At 50.8% G+C, this 20955-nt stretch overlaps 1 protein-coding gene across 8 annotated transcripts in view; it reads left to right on the top strand.

Moving 5' to 3' along the window:
- Window positions 1-60: 60 nt before the first annotated feature.
- Window positions 61-20955, top strand: part of TSC2 (TSC complex subunit 2) — a 40498-nt gene continuing 19603 nt past the window's right edge. For 5 of the 8 annotated variants that reach the window (XM_036409134.2, XM_036409132.2, XM_036409130.2 and 2 more), the window contains exons 1-17: window positions 61-190; window positions 727-890; window positions 3808-3894; window positions 9555-9665; window positions 10554-10698; window positions 11737-11854; window positions 12490-12538; window positions 12903-13028; window positions 13376-13449; window positions 14523-14649; window positions 15411-15554; window positions 16379-16516; window positions 17063-17166; window positions 17954-18035; window positions 19086-19241; window positions 19451-19567; window positions 20766-20888. In XM_036409134.2, the coding sequence (XP_036265027.1) occupies window positions 753-890; window positions 3808-3894; window positions 9555-9665; window positions 10554-10698; window positions 11737-11854; window positions 12490-12538; window positions 12903-13028; window positions 13376-13449; window positions 14523-14649; window positions 15411-15554; window positions 16379-16516; window positions 17063-17166; window positions 17954-18035; window positions 19086-19241; window positions 19451-19567; window positions 20766-20888 (1839 nt within the window). In that variant the 5' untranslated portion in view covers window positions 61-190; window positions 727-752. Of the gene's footprint in view, window positions 283-726; window positions 891-3807; window positions 3895-9554; window positions 9666-10553; window positions 10699-11736; window positions 11855-12489; window positions 12539-12902; window positions 13029-13375; window positions 13450-14522; window positions 14650-15410; window positions 15555-16378; window positions 16517-17062; window positions 17167-17953; window positions 18036-19085; window positions 19242-19450; window positions 19568-20765; window positions 20889-20955 lie in introns of those variants that run through there. The other 3 variants (XM_045571441.1, XM_036409135.2, XM_036409136.2) reach the window with 3 other exon arrangements.

Genomic DNA, 20955 nt, shown 5'->3' with positions numbered 1-20955 from the left:
GTGACTCGTGCCTCACCCATTCTTTTGGCCAATGGAAGACTGGAACTACGACTCCCAGCAAGCCGTGCGGCGGCCTCGGACGCCGACCGCTGCGTCAGTGCGCGTTTCCGGCGGCAGGTCGGGGCAGGGGTGTGTGCTACCTTCTCCGCGCCGGGACCGCCCGGCCCCGCGCGCGCGGGCGCGGCTTGGAGTGAGTGCCTCGAGGTTCCCCGACCTATGATGCCCGCCCAGACCGCGGGGTGGCCCGGCCCCGAGGGGAGGCGGCCGCGCCGGGCCTACTAGGTGATGAGGCGGCGGGGGCGGCCCCCGCGGTGGCCAGGGCCCGAGTCCGGGTCTAGGCCGCGCCCCCCTTAGCCTGACCCTGGAGCTCCAAGCTCTCTATGGTTTTAAGTCATGGCCGGTGAAAGGGGGTTCCTGCTTCCCGCGTCCCTCCGAGAGTCCTTTACACGGAGGGGAGAGAGGGCTAATGTCAGGGCTTCCTAGGACCCGCGGTGCCCACCCTTCACTCCCAGTTCCCCTTCCTCACCCCATGCACCAAGGGGCGGGCGGCCTGGCGTTTCTACGTTTATTTCTGGCTTGGGCACTGTGGCTGCGGTTGGGTTCTCCTCGGAGGCTGTGGGAGGGAAGGTGCCCACCAGAAAGCCAGGGTTCCGGGTGGCTGTAGGTCCTCAGGGGCAGGTGTGTGGAGTTGTTTGTGAGATCCCTGTCTGTTGCTCCCCCGCACAGAGTCCCATGTTGCTTTCCTACCCACCATGGCCAAACCAACCGGCAAAGATTCAGGCTTGAAGGAGAAGTTCAAGATTCTGTTGGGACTAGGGACTTCGAGACCAAATCCCAGGTCTGCAGAGGGCAAGCAAACAGAGTTTGTCATCACAGCGGAGATCCTGAGAGTGAGTGAGCTGCCTGTGTCTTCCCTGCTGGCCTGGGAGGTGCAAGGAGGGCCGGGTTTGGTCTGTCCACAGGTTCTGAGGGAGATGAGTTGCTGGTGACAGGCAGTATGGGGCTGCTGTCCCCAGTACCAGGGAGGCTTCCATGGCTTTTTTTCCTGGAGATTTAGGAAGTCAGAATCTTGATGACTTGGTTCAGCACCTGAATTAGTATTCCAATGTCAATTCGAGAAAACCTGTTTTATGATATGGGATATGAGTGCCATGGTCTCCACAGGTGACTAGGGTTATGACCATGTGTCAACTAGTAATTTGTGAGTTCCTGTGAGAAGTCTTTATTTTTCGTCTTTATTTGAGTCTCCCTATGTTCCTGACACCATACTTTATCTATAAATAAATGTTGTCTTTGTACTTTTGTTATTATTTTTATTTTTGAAAAACATTTATTGATTTTAGAGTAAGAGGAAGTGTATATGTAGGGGGGAGAGAGAAACATCAATTTGTTGTTCCACTTATATCATTCATTGGTTGCTTCTTTTTTTTAAAATATATTTTATTGATTTTTTACAGAGGAAGAGAGAGGGATAGAGATTCAGAAACGTCAGTGAGAGAGAAACATCGACCAGCTGCCTCTTGCACACCCCCTACTGGGGATGTGCCCACAACCAATGTACATGCCCTTGACCGGAATCGAACCTGGGACCTTTCAGTCCACAGACCAATGCTCTACCACTGAGCCTAACCGGCTTCAGCATCTTTTTTTTTTTTTTCATTGGTTGCTTCTTATATGTGCCCTGACTGGGGATCAAACCCACAACCTTGGCATATCTGGATGATGCTCTAATTATCTGAGCTACCCAGCCAGCACTTAGCTTTGCACTTTTATTTATTTAAAAATTTTTTTTATTGGTTTTAGAGAGAAGGGAGAGGGAGAGAGAGAGATAGAAACGTCAATGATGAGAGAGAATCATTGATCAGCTGCCTCCTGCACATCCCCACTGAGGGTCGAGCCAGCAACCTGGGCATGTGCCCTGACCAGGAATCGAACCATGTGACCTCCTAGTTCATAGGTTGATGCTCAATCACTGAGCCACACAGACAAGGCAGCTTTTGCACTTTTAAAGTATCCCATTCAGGAACTAGAACGCATATTCATCACATGGGGAGTTACCCCTTGAATAACACAGATTTGAATTGCACATGTCTACTTAAATGCAAATTTTGTATGTGTGTATGTTTTTAAATTGAATTTATTGGGGTGACGTTAGTCAATAAAATTATATAGGTTTCAGGTGTACATTTCTATAATACATCATCTGTATATTGCATGTTTACCACCACAAGTCAAGCCTCCTTAAACCCAGGTTTTTAAAAATCCATGTGTAAGTGGACGCTCAAGTTCAAGCCCAGCATTGTTCAAGGGCCAACTGTATAAACAAAATGTGATTCAGCCATACAAAGGAGTATTGCATGACAAAAAAGGAACAAAGTGCTCATACATGTTAATTACAACATGAGTGAACCTTGAAAGCATGCTAAATGAAAGAAACCAATCACAAAGGTTCACATAATGTATAATTCCATGTATATGAAATATCAAGAATAGGCAAGCCCATAGAGACAGAAAGTAGATTAGCCTTTGTCAGGGCCGGGGTGGGGAAAGGAATGGAGAGTGACTGCTAAGGGGTATGAGGTTTCGGTATGAGGTTTCCTTTTTTTTTTTTTTAATATATATATTTTATTGATTTCTTACAGAGAGGAAGGGAGAGAGATAGAGAGCTAGAAACGTCGATGAGAGAGAAACATCGACCAGCTGCCTCTTGCACACCCCCTACCGGGGATGTGCCCGCAACTGATGTACATGCCCTTGACTGGAATCGAACCTGGGACCCTTCAGTCCGCAGACCGACGCTCTACCACTGAGCCAAACCGACCTCGGCTGAGGTTTCCTTTTGAAGTAATGAAAATGTTCTAGAATTAGTGGAGGTGGTTACAAGCATTGCAGATATGAATGCTAAAACATAAATTGTATGATTTAATTTTTTTATTAATAAAGGGTGGGGGAGAAACATTGATTTGTTGTTCCACTTATTTATGCATTCATTGGTTAATTCTTTTTTTTTTTTTAAATATATTTTTTATTGATTTTTCACAGAGAGGAAGGGAGAGGGATAGAGAGTCAGAAACATCGATGAGAGAGATACATCGACCAGCTGCCTCCTGCACACACCCCCCATCGGGGATGTGCCTGCAACCAATGTACATGCCCTTGACCGGAATCGAACCTGGAACCTTTCAGTCCGCAGACCAACGCTCTATCCACTGAGCCAAACCAGTTTCGGCATGGTTAATTCTTGTATGTGTCTTGACCGGGAATCAAACCTGCAACCTTGGCATATCGGGCTGAAGCTCTAACCAACTGAGCTACCCCACCAGAGCCTTAATTTATTTTATTTTTTTAATATATTTTATTGATTTTTCACAGAAAGGAAGAAAGAGAGGGATAGAGAGTTAGAAATATCTATGAGAGAGAATCATCGATCAGCTGCCTCCTGCACACCCCCCACTGGGGATGTGCCCGCAACCAAGGTACATGCCCTTGACCGGAATCGAACCCGGGACCTCTCAGTCCGCAGGCCAATCCTCTATCCACTGAGCCAAACCGGTTTCGGCCAGAGCCTTAATTTATGGTTGAAAGTGGTGAGTTTTATATGATGTGAATTTATCACAATAAAAAGATGCAATGATAGAAAAAAAAAGTCTGTTTTACTCCACTGAATGGAGTAATGCCTAATTTCAGAAGGTCTGCTGCAAGTCTCCGGAGTGGGAAACACGGGGACAGTTCTTAGGGTGTCTGTGCTTGGCCGCGAGGAGAGCAGTTGCCTGACACGGCCCCTTTTCCGTCTTTTACTTTTTCCAGGAACTGAGTGTTGAATGTGGCCTCAACAATCGCATTCGGACGATAGGGCAGGTCTGTGAATTCGCAAGAACGAAAAAATTTGAAGAGGTAGGTCTGTCTCAGTTGGGTTACTTCATGTTAATGACCGGGAAGCTTCTGGAAATGCCCTGAGCACAACCCTGAGGGACCAATCCTCTGGAGATGGAGAGCAAAGGGATTAAGTCTTTCTCAGCAGATTTGAGAAAGGGGTTGTAGTAGTTTCTAGAAATGTTCTTGTTCTCTTTTTTTTTTTTCTTTAAATAGGTATCATTTAAAATATATATATCTTATTGACTAAAATCAAATCTGGGACCCTCTATCCTGAGTCCACAGGCCGACGCTCTATCGACTGAGCCTAACTGGTTAGGGCCTTACTTGTCCTCTTTTTTTTTTTTTTAATAAGTCTTGATTGTTCAGTTTATTACAGGTGTTCCTCTTTCCCTCTTCCCCCCCCCCAAAGCTCCCCTCCACCTGATTTCCCACCCCACTACATGCTCTTACCCCCTGCCACTGTCTTCATCCATAGGCGTAAGATTTTTGTCCATTCTCTTCCTGCACCCCTCAGACTCCTTTCCCTCTGAGGATTGTCAGTCCACTCCCTTTCTATGTCCCTGATTCTGTTATATTCATCAGTCCATTCTGTTCTTCAGGTTTTTTATTCACTTGGTTTTTAGATTCACTTGTTGGTAGGTATGTATTTGATGTCTTTTTGTTCATAGTTTTTACCTTTACCTTTTTATTCTTCTTCCTCTTCTTAAAGAATACCCTTCAGCATTTCATGTAATCCTGGTTTGGTGGTGATGAACTCCTTTAGTTTTTTCTTTATCTGACCTTCAATTCTGAATGATATCTTTGCTGGGTAGAGTAATCTTGGTTGTAGGTTCTTGCTGTTCATCACTTTGAAAATATTTTTTTTCAAGTTTTAACAAGGCGCACATGACAATGTTAATTGTCCAGAGTATCCCAATTTCTGGACATCTCATTGGTCATGTAGGTCTCACAATCTATCAAGTTTATGGTCCTTTAGCCCTTCAAACCAAAAATTCTCAACCATCATCATACATTTAAAAAAAAAAAAATTATTGATTTTTTACAGAGAGGAAGGAAGATAGAGAGCTAGAAATGTCGATGAGAGAGAAACATCAACCAGTTGCCTCTTGCACACCCCCTACTGGGAATGTGCCCGCAACCAAGGTACATGCCCTTGACCGGAATCGAACCCAGGACCTTTCAGTCCGCAGACCAACGCTCTACCACTGAGCGAAACCGGTTTCGGCCTGACATTTTTTTTTTGACAAGGGATGTGAATGTTCTTCCTAAGGAAAATATCTCATAAGACACTATAAAACATTTGCTAAATAAATAAGTAAACAAATAAAGAGTAGATGATCAGTGTGTCAAATGTGGCAGGGGATTTGAAAAAAGCTCAGGGCTAGAATAAAGTCACACAAGTGTAATAGCACATGCTAAGATTATGTGAGATTGAGGAAGTGGAAATAGCAAATCTGTCTTCTGCAAAGGGTGATTTCTCTCCCAGCAAGACATCATTGTTGGTTTCCCGTCTCCCAAGTTCCCATCAAAAGGATCAAATAAATATATGAATGGGGAAAATCCAAGTTAGCCTTGTCCACATACCAGAAATATCAAGAAAATTCAGCAGAAGTCCTCCAGGAGAAAGGCAATGAGTTGGGTAGTGGGGCCATCAGCAACATAGTATTTGGCCTCTCTCCTCTTTTTCGTGCCTTCTTTAAGTCTTCACCAATATTTGGGTTCCATCCAGAGACCACATTTTCAAGGTCCTCTGCATCTCATCCCTCATTGTCCTAGGAAGGTTTTAATTGCTGTTTCTTTGGCTGCTATCTCCAATGACCCTGAGAGTTATTGGGGGTGCAGGTGCAAGGAAGTAAAAATGTGTCTCATTTTTGTTTTCTTCTGACAGTCATGATCATTGTTTCCATGCGATGGAAGTTGACAGGTTCTCCCCATAGAACTGTGGTCCATAGTACTCTCTCCGGGCTTCTGTTTTGACCACGAAGATGTGGCTCCCGAGGGCACAAGTCTCTTCTTCCATGGGAGGAGAAGCCGAGGGAGCTGAGCATCTCCTAAAGTTGCAAAACTGGGGGGGGGGGGGGGGGGGGGACGGGACGGGGGGCGCATTCTCTTCCAGGATGTGCTGAAGCTTCCCAAGATGAGTGGACAAAATTCAGGACGCCAAGGCAGCTGCCATGAAAACCGCCCTGGCCCTGGAGAGGAGCCTGAGCCAGGCCCTTCTCACTTTGAATATTTCTCGCCACTCCCTTCTGGCCTGCATAGTTTCTGTTGAGAAAGCAGCTGACAGATGTATGGGTACTCCCTTGTAGGTAACTGTTTTTCTCTTGCTGTTTTCAAGATTCTCTTTGTCTTTTGCCCTTGGCATTTTAGTTATGATGTGTCTTGGTGTGGTCCTCTTTGGATTCCTCTTGTTTGGTGTTCTGTGCACTTCCTGGACTTGTAAGTGTATTTCTTTCACCAGGTGGGGGAAGTTTTCTGTCATTATTTCTTTCAATAGGCCTTCAATATCCTGCTCTCTCTCTTCTTCTGGCACCCCCAAAATCCAGATGTTGGTACACTTAAAGCTGTCCCAGAGGCTCCTTACACTATCCTCACACTTTGGGATTCTTCTTTCTTTCTGCCTCTCTGGTTGGGAGTTTTTTGTTTCCTCATATTCCAGATCTTTGGTTTGACTCTTGGTGTATGTTGATCTACAGTTGAGTTTCTATATATTCTTTATTTCAGACAGTGTGTGCTTAATTTCTAACTGGTCCTTTTCCTTTTTTTTGTTATTCTCATTAAGGTCCTTGAAGGTCTCTTCAAGTTTCTCAGTGGTTTTTAGAAGATTCTTGAGTAACCTTATAAATGTGATTCTGAACTGTGTCGTCCAGTAGTTTACTTTCCTCCATCTCTCCCATTTGTGACATGCTTCTGTGTCTCTACATTTTGGTTGCCTCCCTGTGTTGATGGAGTAGCTTTGTGTGATCTATAGGATCCAGAAGCTCAACTTCCTAATCACCCAAGGTGGTTGCTCTTGGTATACCCCTTTGTGGGCTGAGTGCAATATCTTGGTTTAGTTAAGCCTTGATTGCTGTTGGAACACTGGGAGCAATTGACCTCCAGGCAAATTGGCTGTGAGGACCCATTGTATCTATAATGGAAGAACTGCTGTGCTGCAGACATGCTTATGGTGCAGGCCTTGTTTCAGTGGGGCTTTGGTGCTCACTGAGTCCACCTCCCAAACGTGTCACTTATGGATGTGAGGAGTTGAAATCTGGTGTCTCACATTGACCAGTAGGTACACTGGCTTCTGGATCTCCAATGGGGTGCAGTTCTGCTACTGTCTGAGGCCACCCTGCAGGAGCTACAGCGAGAACCAGTCCTCTCCTCCCTGCTTGGGGCTTGGAGGCTTTGGAGCTGTCTGCACCAGGTTGCAAGTTTGCTAGGTTAAACTGCAATAGTGAAGGCCATTCGTATGCAAAAGCTGCTGCTTGGAGCTTGGGTGTGTTTGTAGGTTGTGCGGGGTGGAGTCTCAGGGTGGAGTCTCAGAGTGTCACTAGGCTGGGGCATGGCCAACAGTGATGGCTGCCTGTCAGCCCTCCCTGCACAGCAAACAATTATTGTTGCATGCAGCTCTGCAAGCATGCCACCCTCACTTTCCAACCTAATGGCAGTCTAGTTTCTCCCCAGAAACGATTACGGAGAGATTGGGAGCTTGTCTCTTCGGGTTGAAGAAAGCAGCACCCTCCGCCAGCCAGGACCCGCTGCCTGCCTGTATCGCGCGCTCGCCCCTGTGCCTCAGTTTTTCAGCGCTTGTGCCCTGAGTGCTTCTTTCTCTTTCAGTCTAGTTGTAGAGCTTCCTTTCAGCCAGCTCTCCTGTGGTTCTGGGTGGTAGACGTCTTGTCTTTTAGTTGTAGTTTTGAAATTGTTGTGCATGGCAGCAGCTTAGCTGTGTTTACCTAAGCAGCCATCTTGGGTTCTTACTTGTCCTCTTATTACGGATTGGGGGGAAGGAAAAAGAGTTTATCAGGGAAGAGTGTGGGTTTCACCAGTCTGGCTTTTGGCGAGAGGAGTGTGGATGGTGGAATTAGCAGCCTTACAGACACAGGCACGTTTACTTCAGCCAGCGCTTTCCGGCCTCTCTCCTGATGTCCAGCGCTCTGCTCTAGCCCTGCGCAGCGTCTGTGTGAGTCGGGGAGTTGTGGCCCTCACACCTCGCAGATTCAGATCTGCTGAGGGGGAGAGTGACCGCTGTCTGAAACATGCAGGCTGCACATTGCTAAGGGTAAATGTGAAAATAGTAATACTTTCAACATAAAGACACTTTTTTAAAAAGTGAAAATAGGTATTTGTGTTCATAAACTTACCTTTATAGGTACTGAAAGGTGAAATGTGGTAAGCTGCTACATGTGAATAGACATAGGTCTATGAGGCTGTGATAGTCTACAGATTCAGCGTCCATTTTTGTTATTGTTGTTTTGTGTCCCCCCCCATTGATTTTTTGAGAGAGTAGAAGGAAGGGGGAGAGATAGAAACATTGATGTGAGAGAGACACAGAAGATTGGTTGCCTCCTGCACGCACCCAGACCTGGGCTGGCAATCGAACCTGTAACAGGTATGTGCCCTGACTGGGCCTCGAACTCGTAGGCCGATGCTGTAATACTGAGCCAGACCTGGATAGGGCTCAGTGTCCTTTGTTGTATTTGTGGGAATATTGTGCGTGGGGCAAAGGAGGTGAAAGTTTAAGTGTATGCTGAGCTGGTCAGAATGTTAGTCAGACAAGATCTAAAAGACATTTTAGTCCTTCTCCTAAAAGGAGTGAGCTCAGGAAAGGGTGAGTCGTCTGAAAACCCTGGTTGGAGAGAGTCTGGGATGGTTAATGTAGAGAAGGGAAGGTGATGAGAGCTACTAGGTAGCTGTAGGGAACAAGAGTCAGGTCTCCCATGGGCTAGTGGATTTAGAGGCAAATTCCAGAAACTTGTGCAGAGTTGTGTTTTTTTAAACTTATTTTATTGATTTCAGAGAGGAAGGGAAAAGGGAGGAGAGATTAGAAACACCAGTGATTGAGAGAGAATCATTGATTGGCTACCTCCTGCACACCCCCTACTCGGGGTCGAGTCTGCAACCGGGGCATGTGGCCTGACTGGGAATCACACTGTGACCTCCTGGTTCATAGGTCAATGCTCAACCACTGAGCCACACTGGCCAGGCTTGCACAGAGTTCTTGACAGGTCAAGCAAGGCAGCAGAGGTGGGGAAGGGAATTGGCACTGAGTGGCCCACAGCTGGGCTGGTGTGATTACACAGAGGAAGCCAGGGGGTGGATTTCTATGTCAGGCTACCGGCCCAGGGAGTACTGTGGTGCTTCTTGTTCTAAGCCTCTTCTACTGGCTTTTCCCAAAAGAGTCCGAGCAAGCTTTAAGGTGGACTCCCTGCGATCTCTGGAGGCAGCCTGGGCGGTTTCTCTGTCCTGCCTGCCCTTCTCTCCCTCCCCTAACCTGGGGACTGGTGAGGGTTTTGAAGTGGCTTGCAGCTTCCCCTTGTCAGGCTCATGGTCACTGTGGCTGTGACAGGCATACAAGATGTGGGCTTGAATGATGCAAGATCTAAGTCAAAAGACCCTGGTGTTCTGCTCTGCCCTTTGCTCTCATTGAGGGATCCAGCACACCCTAATCTCTCTCCCCTCTCTGCTGGTGGCAGCATGCAGTGGAAGCACTCTGGAAGGCAGTTGCAGACCTGCTGCAGCCGGAACGGCCCCCAGAGGCCCGCCACGCAGTGCTGGCTCTCCTGACGGCCATCGTGCAGGGACAGGTAAGGGTGTTGGGTCTGCTCAGGTGGAGCTAGGATGGGTGCGGGATGATTTTGGGCCACCCACTGACTGCTCCTGCTGGTCCCACTTGGATTCCTGTCTTTGACGAAGTCACCAGGCCCAGGGCCTGTAGTTCCCAAGGTCTCTGCAGCTAGACGGCCGTAGTGGGCATCCTGGCATTGCCTCTTGTATCATTGGGGCCCTGGGCAAGTCTCTGGGGCTCCCTGAGCCTCCGTGTCCTCACCTATGAAGAGGATGCCCGTGGCTCCTGCCTCCTCTGGAAAGTTAGGGAGTAAATGAGGCAGTTTATGCACAAAGGTGAGGACGGTGCCTGGCACGAATGCACCACTTTACTGTTGCTCTTGCTGACCTCGTTCCCTCTCTCTGGGCCACCCAGACTCACTGTGCTTTGGCCTCACTGGTCTCTGCTGTTCCTGGACCACTCAGGCCGCCTTCTGCCATTGCTACCTGGAAGGCTCCTCCCCTCCTCTGTTTCCTCCTTCACACCCACCTGCCCCAGAGGCCCCATCACCGTCAGTGCAGTTAGATCGTTGTCATTGTGCTGTGAGCACAGATGTGTCCACCCTGGGCTGTGAGTGTGGTAGAGGTGGGGGTATGGAACTGCACTGCCCCTACTGTGTGCCCACAGCTAAATACATAGTGGGTGCTTTACACATGCTGGTCAGATGACCAGTACGTCTGGTTCCCTACTCCGAACTGCTCTGATGTTCCCGGTTTGTCCCTCATAGCCATTTCCTGTGGGAAGGGAAAAGGGCCCAGAGTTGGGAGTGTTGGAGCCTACTGGACTTCCTGGACTTCTTCCAGCTGCCGAGAAGCCCAGGTGACCAGGGGATGCAAGCAGGACTGCTGACCTTGTGATTTTGTTTCAGGGGGATCGCTTGGGTGTTCTCAGGGCCCTCTTCTTCAAGATCATCAAGGATTATCCCTCCAATGAAGACCTCCAAGAAAGACTGGAAGTGTTCAAGGCCCTAACGGATGATGGGAGACACATTACCTACTTGGAAGAAGAACTGGGTGGGTGCCACTCTGGGTGTGAGGTTTCTCTGGCCTTGGTGATCAAATTTAATCTGGGATGTGGAAGCCGCCGGGGCCCTGAGGGAGCGCTGCAGTGTGCAGGAATGGCCTACAGTCAGCGCTCCGTCACACAGCTCTGCTTACTCACATACAGCCTGGGTTAGCCACCGAATCTCCTGGGGGAGCTTGTTAAAAATGCAGAGTCCTGGGCTTCTCTCCAGACCCGCTGGCTCAGAGCTCCTGGGGAATGTGTCTCACTGTGCCTCTCAGGCTGGCAGGAGGTGGTCTGCACTCCGCTGTAGGAAGTGCAGGATGCTGAACTGGGCATTAGACTGTGTCATACCCAGAGTGCCCTGAGGTTTCTGGGGGGCCAGGGTCTGCCTCCTTGCCCTCTTCGTGCCCTGGGTCTGACCTCCAGCTCTCCCCTTTGCTGGCTTTTCTGCTTGTTGTTCTGATGGTGTGAGGTTTCTGTGAGTCTTGAGATTTCATGTCACTGATCAGGGGAGGAGGGAAAGGAGGAGGAAGAATTATATCGGACTAAATTCCTTGCTGTTGTATTGGTCAGAAATGGGCCTCAGCTGTTAGTTTGCCCCCAGGACGGGTGCTGATGGGGTCATGGTCAGGTTTGCTGTCTAAGTTTACTTGGCTAACGCCAAGCATTGCTCGTGTCTCCTTTGAGAGATTCTTTCTGGGGCTGGGGGGGGGGCCAGGAATCTGCCTCCTAAACATGTGTCCTGCTGACGCTGACACCTCTAGCATTGGGCCAGGTCTCTGAGCCTCAGATGCACAAGCACTTCCAGACTGCTACCGATTCTCTGCCCAGATCTCCCTCAGTGCATGCTGGGGGTTGAATTCCAGAGTCTGTGACATGCAGACCTGCTCAGGCTCCAGCTGAGCCTCCCTGGACTCTGTGCATGCGTGGCCTGCCTGTCATTGCATGGGGACTGGTGATGGGGTTCCCAGCATTGAAGGGATGGGATGTGTTTTCCTGGGCAGGAGGTGGGGGGAAGTACATTGCTCTCTTCCTCTTCTCCCCAGCTGAGTTTGTCCTGCAGTGGATGGACATCGGCCTGTCCTCAGAATTCCTTCAGGTGCTTGTGAACTTGGTCAAATTCAACAGCTGTTACCTCGATGAATATATTGCATCAATGGTCCAGTAAGAAAAGAATTCTAATAATGTTACTCTGATCCTAGTCCCACTGTCTTGGGTCTTTAGTTCAGCTCTGTAGGGTGAACAGCTGTTGAAACCACCAAATTAGTGGAGAAGTTAGAAGTGGCCGTAGCCACCTGCTACTTAAATTGATATTTTGAGGCTTGACCTAGTATTTTATTTTTAATGAATATAATATATTCTGGTTTTACTTACTTGTTGTCATTTTTTCTAAACACTCTGTGAAACCCATGAGGGCAGGGGCAACACCTGCCTGTCTGTGGGTGAGTGGGGCCCTGGGGAGGAGGAACCCCCCATGTAACTGACTCTGTGGAGTATCAGAAAGTAAATTGGGCCGAAACCGGTTTGGCTCAATGGATAGAGCGTTGGCTTGGGGACTGAAAGTTCCCGGGTTCGATTCCGGTCAAGGGCATGTACCTTAGTTGAGGGCATATCCCCAGTAGGGGGTGTGCAAGAGGCAGCTGATCGATCACTCTCTCTCATCGATGTTTCTAACTATCTCTCTCCCTTCCTCTCTGTACAAAATCAATAAAATATATTAAAGAAAAAAAGAAAATAAATTGGGGCCATGCAGCCTCTGGGAAATAGCCTTTCAGTTGACTTTGCGCTTTCTCCAACAGCATGATCTGCCTGCTGTGTGTGCAGACTGTGTCCTTCAACGACATAAAGGTCAGTAGCTGCCCTCTCAGACAGTTTGTTTCACCCTCCTGGATAGTCTGGGTGGGCTCTGGGATTAAGTCCCCTCACTGACCATGTGGCTCCAGGCCAGCTGCTCGGCTTCTCTGAGCCTCACACTCCTGTAAGTAAAGGTGATTGGGTGACGGCCGTTGTGGGGTCATAGTTCAGTGTTTGGGATGTATAATGAAGTATCCCCCAGACACTCACTTGTTCTTGTGCTTTTGAGGAAGGCTGCTTTGGCAGTGGAAGGGCAATAGTCACTGACCGAAGGAGGGTGGGAAGGAGGCTGGGATGTTACCTCCCTTTGTGCGGGAGTTGAGGCAGGGCTGGTGTGACCCCCCTCTCCACCCACCAGGTGTCTCTGCAGGTGCTGGATGCCGTGGTCTGCTACAACTGCCTGCCAGCCGAGAGCCTCCCCCTCTTCATCGTCACTCTCTGTCGCACCATCAATGTCAAGGAGCTCTGTGAGCCTTGCTGGAAGGTGGGGGTCTGAACTGTTGTCTAGAGAGTCCTTCCCTAGATGAAGTTATAAGCCAGGCACATGGGCAGGACAAGGGCCACCTTGTCTTTAATGAATGGCCATCTGATTCTTGGAATGGCCACACATGGCCTGTTAAGGGGAGTCCAGTGACATTTCCCCAAGGTGGTTGAGCTGAGTCAGGGTTTTGATGGCATTTGGGGAACTCTGTGGCCTCTGTGTTTGGGAAGAGATGGAAGAAAATGGCTGGACATGAAGGGTGTTGGAGCAGTGGCTGTGCAGGGCTGGCCAGAGTTTGGGGTCATGGGACTCGTGTCTGCCAATGGTGTCTGGTGTGTTTTGTTTCCCAGCTGATGCGTAACCTTCTGGGCACCCACCTGGGCCACAGTGCCATCTACAACATGTGCCGCATCATGGAGGACAGGTGAGTGTGGTGAGGGCCTGCAGAAGGTGAGGGTGAAGCAGCTGGATCGGCTGCTGCAGAGCCTTCGTGAGGAGGTTGTCTTGCCCGGTATAGGCGAACGGGGAGGTTTCCTGTTCCTTTGGGGTGACTGCTCCAGAAGCTTGTGCTAAAACCAGAGCGTACATCTTAAAGCTCCTGATCTGCTCTCCTCTTCAACTTCTGCGGGCAAAATCAGAACATTCAAAACTGAACTCGAAATCTCCCTCCCATATTTGGCTGCCTCACCTTTGATCCTGTTTTGAGGCCCTCGCCCTCACCTCTCACAGCCAAACCATTATCAGTCCTGTTGCTTCTGTCCCTTAGAGGAGGCTTACATCTGTCCAATCAAGGGCCTCCGCCCTTCCCCCTCAGCTCTCATCTCGATGGACTCCTCTGCCCACTCTGGGCCTTTTGAAGTCCATTCCTCCACACGGCAGCACGTGTTCTTTTTCCAGCACAGATCTCTGTCATCCTTTGCCTGAAGCTACGGTGGCTCTCAGGGCTCTCAGATCAAAACCAAAGTCCTCCCTGCAGCAAGGCCTGGGTGCTCAGGCCCTGCCCCAGCCACAGCTTCTCATTCCCTCCATCTTGCCATGGCCTCTGCACGTGTCCTTGGCTCTTGTGGAATACCTTTCACCTTGGTTACGTGCTCCTTGACATCTAGGCGCCATTGTTGATTCCCTGAGCGCCTCAAGCAGGTTTTGTTTTCCTATCCCGTGATTTTCCTTCTTAGCTGTGATTTGAGGTGGCAACTTGGCATTTCCTTACGTGGCTCTTTGGTTCATGTCTGTGTCTCCTTTCACCTCCATGCCCTGGCATCTGGCATGGCTCCGTGGTGAGCAATGTGTGAATGAATCGAATGGTTGCTGCTGACCCTGGCCTCTGTGTTCCCTGACCAGCACTTCTCACTAGCTTTGCTTCTGCCCCATAAGTGCAGGACCTCTGGGGAGGCCACAAGGAGCCTGGGCCACCCTGAGCCTACTCTTGGACCCTGCAGCAGGCCGACACTGGCCCTAGGCTCTGCTCACATTCGTCTTTCTGGGGAACATTTTCAGAGCCTACATGGAAGATGCCCCGCTGCTGAGAGGAGCTGTATTCTTCGTTGGCATGGCTCTCTGGGGAGCCCACCGACTCCATTCTCTCAAGAACTCCCCGACATCTGTGTTGCCATCATTTTATGAGGTAACCCGTTTTTTGTGCCGCAGGAGCTGGTGAGAGCCAGAGAACTCACCTCATTCGGGTTTCCTGACTGGCCAGAACAGACCATTGTCCGGGTTCTGTGGCAGGGACTGTGGGGATATTTCCAGTCACTTACTTGCTTTGCAACTGGAAATGAAGTTTAGGGCCGTTTGAATGTCCCTTCCTCAAGCAAAGCGTGTATCTTAAGATTTTGTATCTTGAAAATTATCGTTAGGACTGTCCAAGGCTCTGCCAGGGATGGGACACTAACTGGTGAGGACTTTATTTGGTGATATCACTCGCCCTAGAATGGAGGCCAGTGATGGGCTTGTTTCCATGGTGCCTGGCTGTATCTGGAGTGCTTCCTGTGTATGTTTCTCACGTAGCTATCACAGCACCCGGGGAGCGGGGCCATTGTACCAACTGCGACTTCCCACAGGGAGAGCAGCTCCGACGAGCTGTGTGTGTACAGGTTCAACAAAGAATCTCCTTTGGGCTGTTTTTCTGCCCTGCCCATCCCTCATGAGGCAGTGGGTATGGGGCTTTGGGCATAGCTTGCATCAGGGCAGCTTTTAGGCTCCTCTAGGCCAGTAAGTCAGAGCCCTGAAATTTAGCCAGTCAGGCCTTTTTGAGCCAGTGTAGAAAACACTTCTGGATTCCTATGATACTTGGGTGGCCTGTGAGATAAGCGTGTGTTTCATGGATGACATGATGGGGGCTTCCTGTGGCTAACCATTGCCTGCTCCCCGGGCCTTTTGTTCCAGGCCATGACCTGTCCGAACGAGGTGGTGTCCTATGAGATCGTCCTCTCCATAACCAGACTCATCAAGAAGTACAAGAGGGAGCTCCAGGCTGTGACGTGGGACATTCTGCTGAACATTATCGAACGCCTGCTCCAGCAGCTGCAGGTCAGGCCAGCGAGAAGACTGGGCACAGGGAGGACCAAGACCATGGACCGGCAGGCCCAGGGGCCCTTCCCTGGGGACCAGGGCCTGGGCCGGTGGGGTGGCTGGTTCATTGCAGCTGAATGATAGCTCTCATAAGGCCTTCCCTCTGCGCCTGCCTGGTGCAATCCCTGCTGGTTTTTAGTGGTGTCAGCTCACCATCCCTTAAAGACAGTTGGGTTTTCCAAGTGCGCCCCATCATTGAGAGCAGGAATATGTAGCAGGTGTTCAAGGGGGCAGTGCTGGCATTGATCAAGATCAGATCACCTTTATGGCCTGGAAGTGGACCCTGAAGACAGTTCTGTCCGCATCTGGAAAGCCAGCCATAACCTTGGTGTAATATTGGAGGACAGTGTGACCACAGCAGGAAGGGGGACATGCTGGTGTGGGGGCTGCAGAGATCACAAAGTGTCTAGTAAGGACTCAGAGCTGGGTCTTCTGGGGACCAGCGTGGACCAGTGTTTAGGTGGCCAGCCAAGGGGAGGAAGGACTGGATTCTCATTCCTCATCCCAGAGGGGCAGGCTGGAGACCATTCCCTGGGGTCTTCAGAAGGTGTTTGAGCCTGGGGCAGTGTCAAGTACTGGGGGCTGGTCCCTGTGTGGGCACAGCCAGGACTTCCTGGGGTGGTGAATGAGCAGGAATAGCCCGGCTGCCTCCTGGGTCCCAGCACCACGGGGGGCATTCCCCGTGTCCATGGAAGGGCATGGGGGGATCTGGATGCAGCTGGTCTTGAGTCCTTGAGGGAAGCCAGACGTCACTCCTGTGTAATTGCACATTTGTGTTGCAGAGCCTGGAGAGCCCAGAGCTCAGGGCCATTGTCCACGACCTGCTGACCACAGTGGAAGAGCTATGTGATCAGAACGAGTTCCATGGCTCCCAGGAGAGATACTTCGAGCTCATTGAGAGATGCGCAGACCAAAGACCTGTAAGACCACCTCTCGGAAACCTGGGGGCCTTTGCTGCTCAGGCAGGAGGGCGGTTCCTCCAGGCTTGTAGGGAGGGCTCTGCTTCGCTCTGGGAACCCTGGCTGCGTGGGTCTGAGACAGTGTTTGAAATAAAGGCTCCTGCTCTCCTGAGATTTGTACTCCAGCAGGGACGTCTGTGAAGGTGTCAGAAAACAATGTGTGGCTCAGAGCACAGTGCCAGCCTGACTGTCAGCTTCCTCCCACCTGTGCGGGGGAAGGTGCTGGCCAGCGCCGCGGGGACTTGTTGCTTAGCATGTCTGCTCTCCGGGCGGCAGCAGTCCTTGTGCCAGAAATGCTCAGCTTGATGCCAAGGCTTTACATGTGCTTTTAAATGAGTTTTCGCTGCTGCCAGTAAAGCTTTGTCTTGGTAGCCCCCTCCCAGGCCTTGAAGTGGCTGGTCTCACTGTTCTGCGCGGCCATTAGCACAGGGTGTGCTCATTACAACGTCTCCGGAGGGAGAGGCAGCAAAGTGGCTGGTTCACAGCAGGTTCTTCTTCTTTTGACAGGAGTCCTCCCTCTTAAACTTAATAACCTACAGGGCTCAGTCAATCTACCCGGCAAAGGTTGGCTGGATTCACAACCTGCAGTTACTGATGGAGAAATTCTTCAGGTAGGGAGACTCTGGACACCTCTTGGGCCCTGGAACCTGCCCCTGTGTCTGTGCCTTGGGCTGGGGTCTAGGACAGGAAGAGTGAAGGCTATCTCTTTTGAGAGCTTGTTTGGAGGTTCTAGCAGGGGAGCGCAGCTACTCGGATACCCTTGACCGAAGACCGGTCCTCTCCTCTTGGGGGAAAGTCATCCTCTTCGACCGAGCGCGCAGCTTCGGGAGGGACACACATGGATCGGTGAGGGAGGAGAGGGACACCCGCCTAGCCAGCCAGATTAGCCGAATCAACCCTGGCGATCAATGGGGTGACAGATGTTGCAGCCAGATCGCCCTCATATCCAAGGATATCTTTTTTGGTTCTTGAAAGTAATCATTCTCAATGAACAGGAAAATGTTTTCCTATTCATTGAGAATGATTACTTTCAAGAATCAAAAAAGATGTTTTCTTGTAGGGCAGAATAGGCCTCTGCTGCTTGCTGCGGAGTGGTTATATAGAAAGATGCCTCTCTGAGGACTGAGTTCTGTGTCTCGTTCCCCCATTCTTTGGGTGTTGGAAAGCTGGGTCCCACCCAGAGAGAAATAAAGTCAGTGCCTTGCCACCCAGGCTGTGGCAGGGGGGAGGAGGGGCAGAAGGGGAGTCTTAGTTTCCTGCAGTGCCTGGGGTCTGGGTTCCCAGGGGAGCTCTCGGAGTTTGGGGTGCAGGGTTAGCTGGGCATAGCTTGCCGGGTGCAGGGGTGCGGCTGGCAGTGGTGCTCCCACCAGGCCCCAGAAGGTGTGCCTCTGCCCCTAGGAATGAATCTCGCAGTGCCGTGCGTATCAAGGTGCTGGACGTCCTGTCCTTCGTGCTGCTCATCAACAGGCAGTTCTATGAGGTGTGTGTCCCGTGGCTGGCGGGGGCACCCTGGGGCATCAGGGGTGAGGGGGAGGCTGGCCCTAGAGGCCCTGTATGGCCCTCACGGGCACTGAGAGCCTGCGGGATCTGCCCGGGACTTGGGATCTGGCACACTCCTTTGTGGTAGGTTTTCTCATTAGGCTTTGTCTGTTTCTCCCTTGTTTGTTTATCCATCCATCCATCCATCCATCCATCCATATATTCCATGGTATCCTCTGCCAGGCCTGAGCTGGGCTCAGAGGTGTGGCTGAGCAGGCAGGAGGGCACAGTTTCTGTCCTGTTAAGAGGTTTTTTTGCAGAGTCTTGCATGGGGATGTTTTCTTTCTTTTTGTCTTTGTAATCACACTCACTCTGTGGACCCCAGCCCGACCACTAGCTGCTGGGGTAGTGCCAGGCCCTGCCTGTCTCTACTGCCAGTTTCTCCCTCCAGCCCATCTTTCCCTGGGTTTGTGGCCAGAGCTGCCCACCATGCTCTTCTCCAGCAGATGCACCTCAGGCTCGGTGTGTTCCCCTTGATTTTCAGCCACTGGGCCTTCCCGGTGCTCCTCCTGCCCTCTCAGCCTTCCCTCTCCCTGAGTCCCTTGAGTCCAGCTCAGTGCCCTCTTCTAGGAAGCCACACTGGGTTCTCGGGTCCCTCACATCAGGGCCAGTCTTGCCCTGCCTTCCCAAAAGCTCTCGTTATGCCGTCCTATTAAGGTCGATCTGTGATGTTAGGGACAAGCCTTCATACCCCAGACACGCACACAGAGGGCCTTCCATGTAAGATTATGTTCATTGTGATGGTCAGTGACAAAGAGCAAGTGAGGACATTCACTGTTCCATCATGTCTGAGCCTGAGGGCCTGTGCCTGTGCTGGGCCATCCTGTAACCATTGCCATTTTCCCGAACTGAGGGGCCGGGCAGAGCACCCTGGAAGGGACTCTCACAGCTGACCCATCCCGGCCATGCTTTTTCCCATTTGGAGTGGTGCTTTAGCTCTTCCCAGGCTCTGTTGCAGGCAGCGCCCCTCACTCCACTGTGCTTGCTGTAGGAGGAGCTCATCAACACGGTGGTCATCTCACAGCTCTCCCACATACCCGAGGACAGAGACCATCAGGTCCGGAAGTTGGCCACCCAGTTGCTGGTGGACCTGGCCGAAGGCTGCCACACCCACCACTTCAACAGCCTGCTGGACATCATTGAGAAGGTGAGAGCTGCTGGGGCTCCGGTCCCTGGGCTGCCAGAAGGACCCCTCCTGTTTGGGGCAAGGCCCTGCGTGCTCTGGACTCTGTCCCCATCCTCTGCAGAAGGCCTGGCTGGGTCTCTCAGGGGCAGGGCTTCCCTCCCAGCAGGGATGGGCGCTGTCTGCAGATCTGCTCTGGAATCGGGATTGAAATACAAATCTTCTCTCCAAAGGTGATTGCCCGCTCCCTCTCTCCGCCCCCAGAGCTGGAGGAAAGAGACATGGCGGCATACTCTGCCTCCTTGGAGGATGTGAAGACTGCTGTCCTGGGGCTCCTGGTCATCCTTCAGGTGGGCCTCCACTCTTCCGGGAGGGGGTGTGGTGGCCAGCTGTGCCTGTTGGAGTGCTGATCTTTAGGGGACACATCTCCTGGAGAACTGGGCTCCATGGGGTCAAAGAAGGCAGCCTGGGTGTGATTCTGACTTGTCACCGCATGGAGAGGGTGGGCTCGGCCTGGTCAGGGCCATACTATGCAGAGCCATTCTGAGTCATTGCCCAACAATGCCCTCAGCTCTCCCAGCAGTAGAGGAGGGAAGGGCTGCCACCCATTTGTCCCCAAGGTTTTTTATTTTATTAAAGCTTTATTGAGATATAATTTACATACCATACAATTAATCTGTTTAAAGTGAACAGTGGTTTTCAGTGTATTCACAGAGTTGTGTAGCCATCACTACAGATACTTTTAGAACACCTTTATCACATCAAAAGACACCTGTACCCGACTGATGTGGCTCAATGATTGAATGTTGACCTATGAACCAAGAAATCACCAGTTCAATTCCTGGTCAGGGCACATACCTGGGTGGTGGGCTTGATTCCCCAGTAGGAGGTGTGCAGAAGGCAGCCAGCCGATCAGTGATTCTTATTGTTGATGTTTCTATCTATCCTTCGCTTTCTCTCTGGACTCAATTAAAAAAAAAAAGATACCCTATACCAGTGGTCAGTAAACCATGGCTCCAGAGCCACATGCAGCTCTTTGGCCCCTTGAGTGTGGCTCTTCCACAAAATACCATGTGCGATTGAAACTTTGTGGCCCATGCGCAGAAGTCGATTTTGGGCTTTCAAAAGAAATTTCAATCGTTGTACTGTGGATATTTGGCTCTGTGGACTAATGAGTTTGCCGACCACTGCCCTATACCCCTCACAGAGCATCCTGTGTGCTTGTCCTGCCCTGGTTTATCCTCCGCTGTGTGTGTGGAGTGTGCTCTTTCAGCCCGCAGGGTGTCCTCTCACACGGCTGCGTGGCGCTCTGCTGGTTTAGTAACTGATTCCCTGTGGATGACAGGGACGAGGCTGGCTCTGATTTTTTGCTATTACTGCATGCCTGCGTGTGGGGATGTCTGAGGGGCGAAGTCCTAGAGACTTTGAATTGTTTATGCATTTTAAATGGTAGATGCTACCCAGTTGCCTCTAAGGCTTGTTCTGGTTTCTCTCCTGGCTGCACTGTGGCCTCCTGCCCTCCTGGTGACCAGCATTCTTTCTCTGCAGACCAAGCTGTACACCTTGCCTGCCAGCCACGCTATGCGTGTGTACGAGATGCTCGTCAGTCACATCCAGCTCCACTATAAGCACAGCTACACCCTGCCCATTGCCAGCAGCATCCGGCTGCAGGTATGATGGGCCTGCCGGGCTGGCTCGAGGTCGACTCCCCGGGGGCCCAGCAGCTGCCTCAGTCATG

Source organism: Pipistrellus kuhlii, unplaced genomic scaffold, assembly GCF_014108245.1.
Source record: "Pipistrellus kuhlii isolate mPipKuh1 unplaced genomic scaffold, mPipKuh1.p scaffold_m20_p_4, whole genome shotgun sequence".
NCBI classification, from domain to species: Eukaryota; Metazoa; Chordata; class Mammalia; order Chiroptera; family Vespertilionidae; genus Pipistrellus; species Pipistrellus kuhlii.
This window is presented reverse-complemented; position numbering and strand designations above follow the sequence as displayed.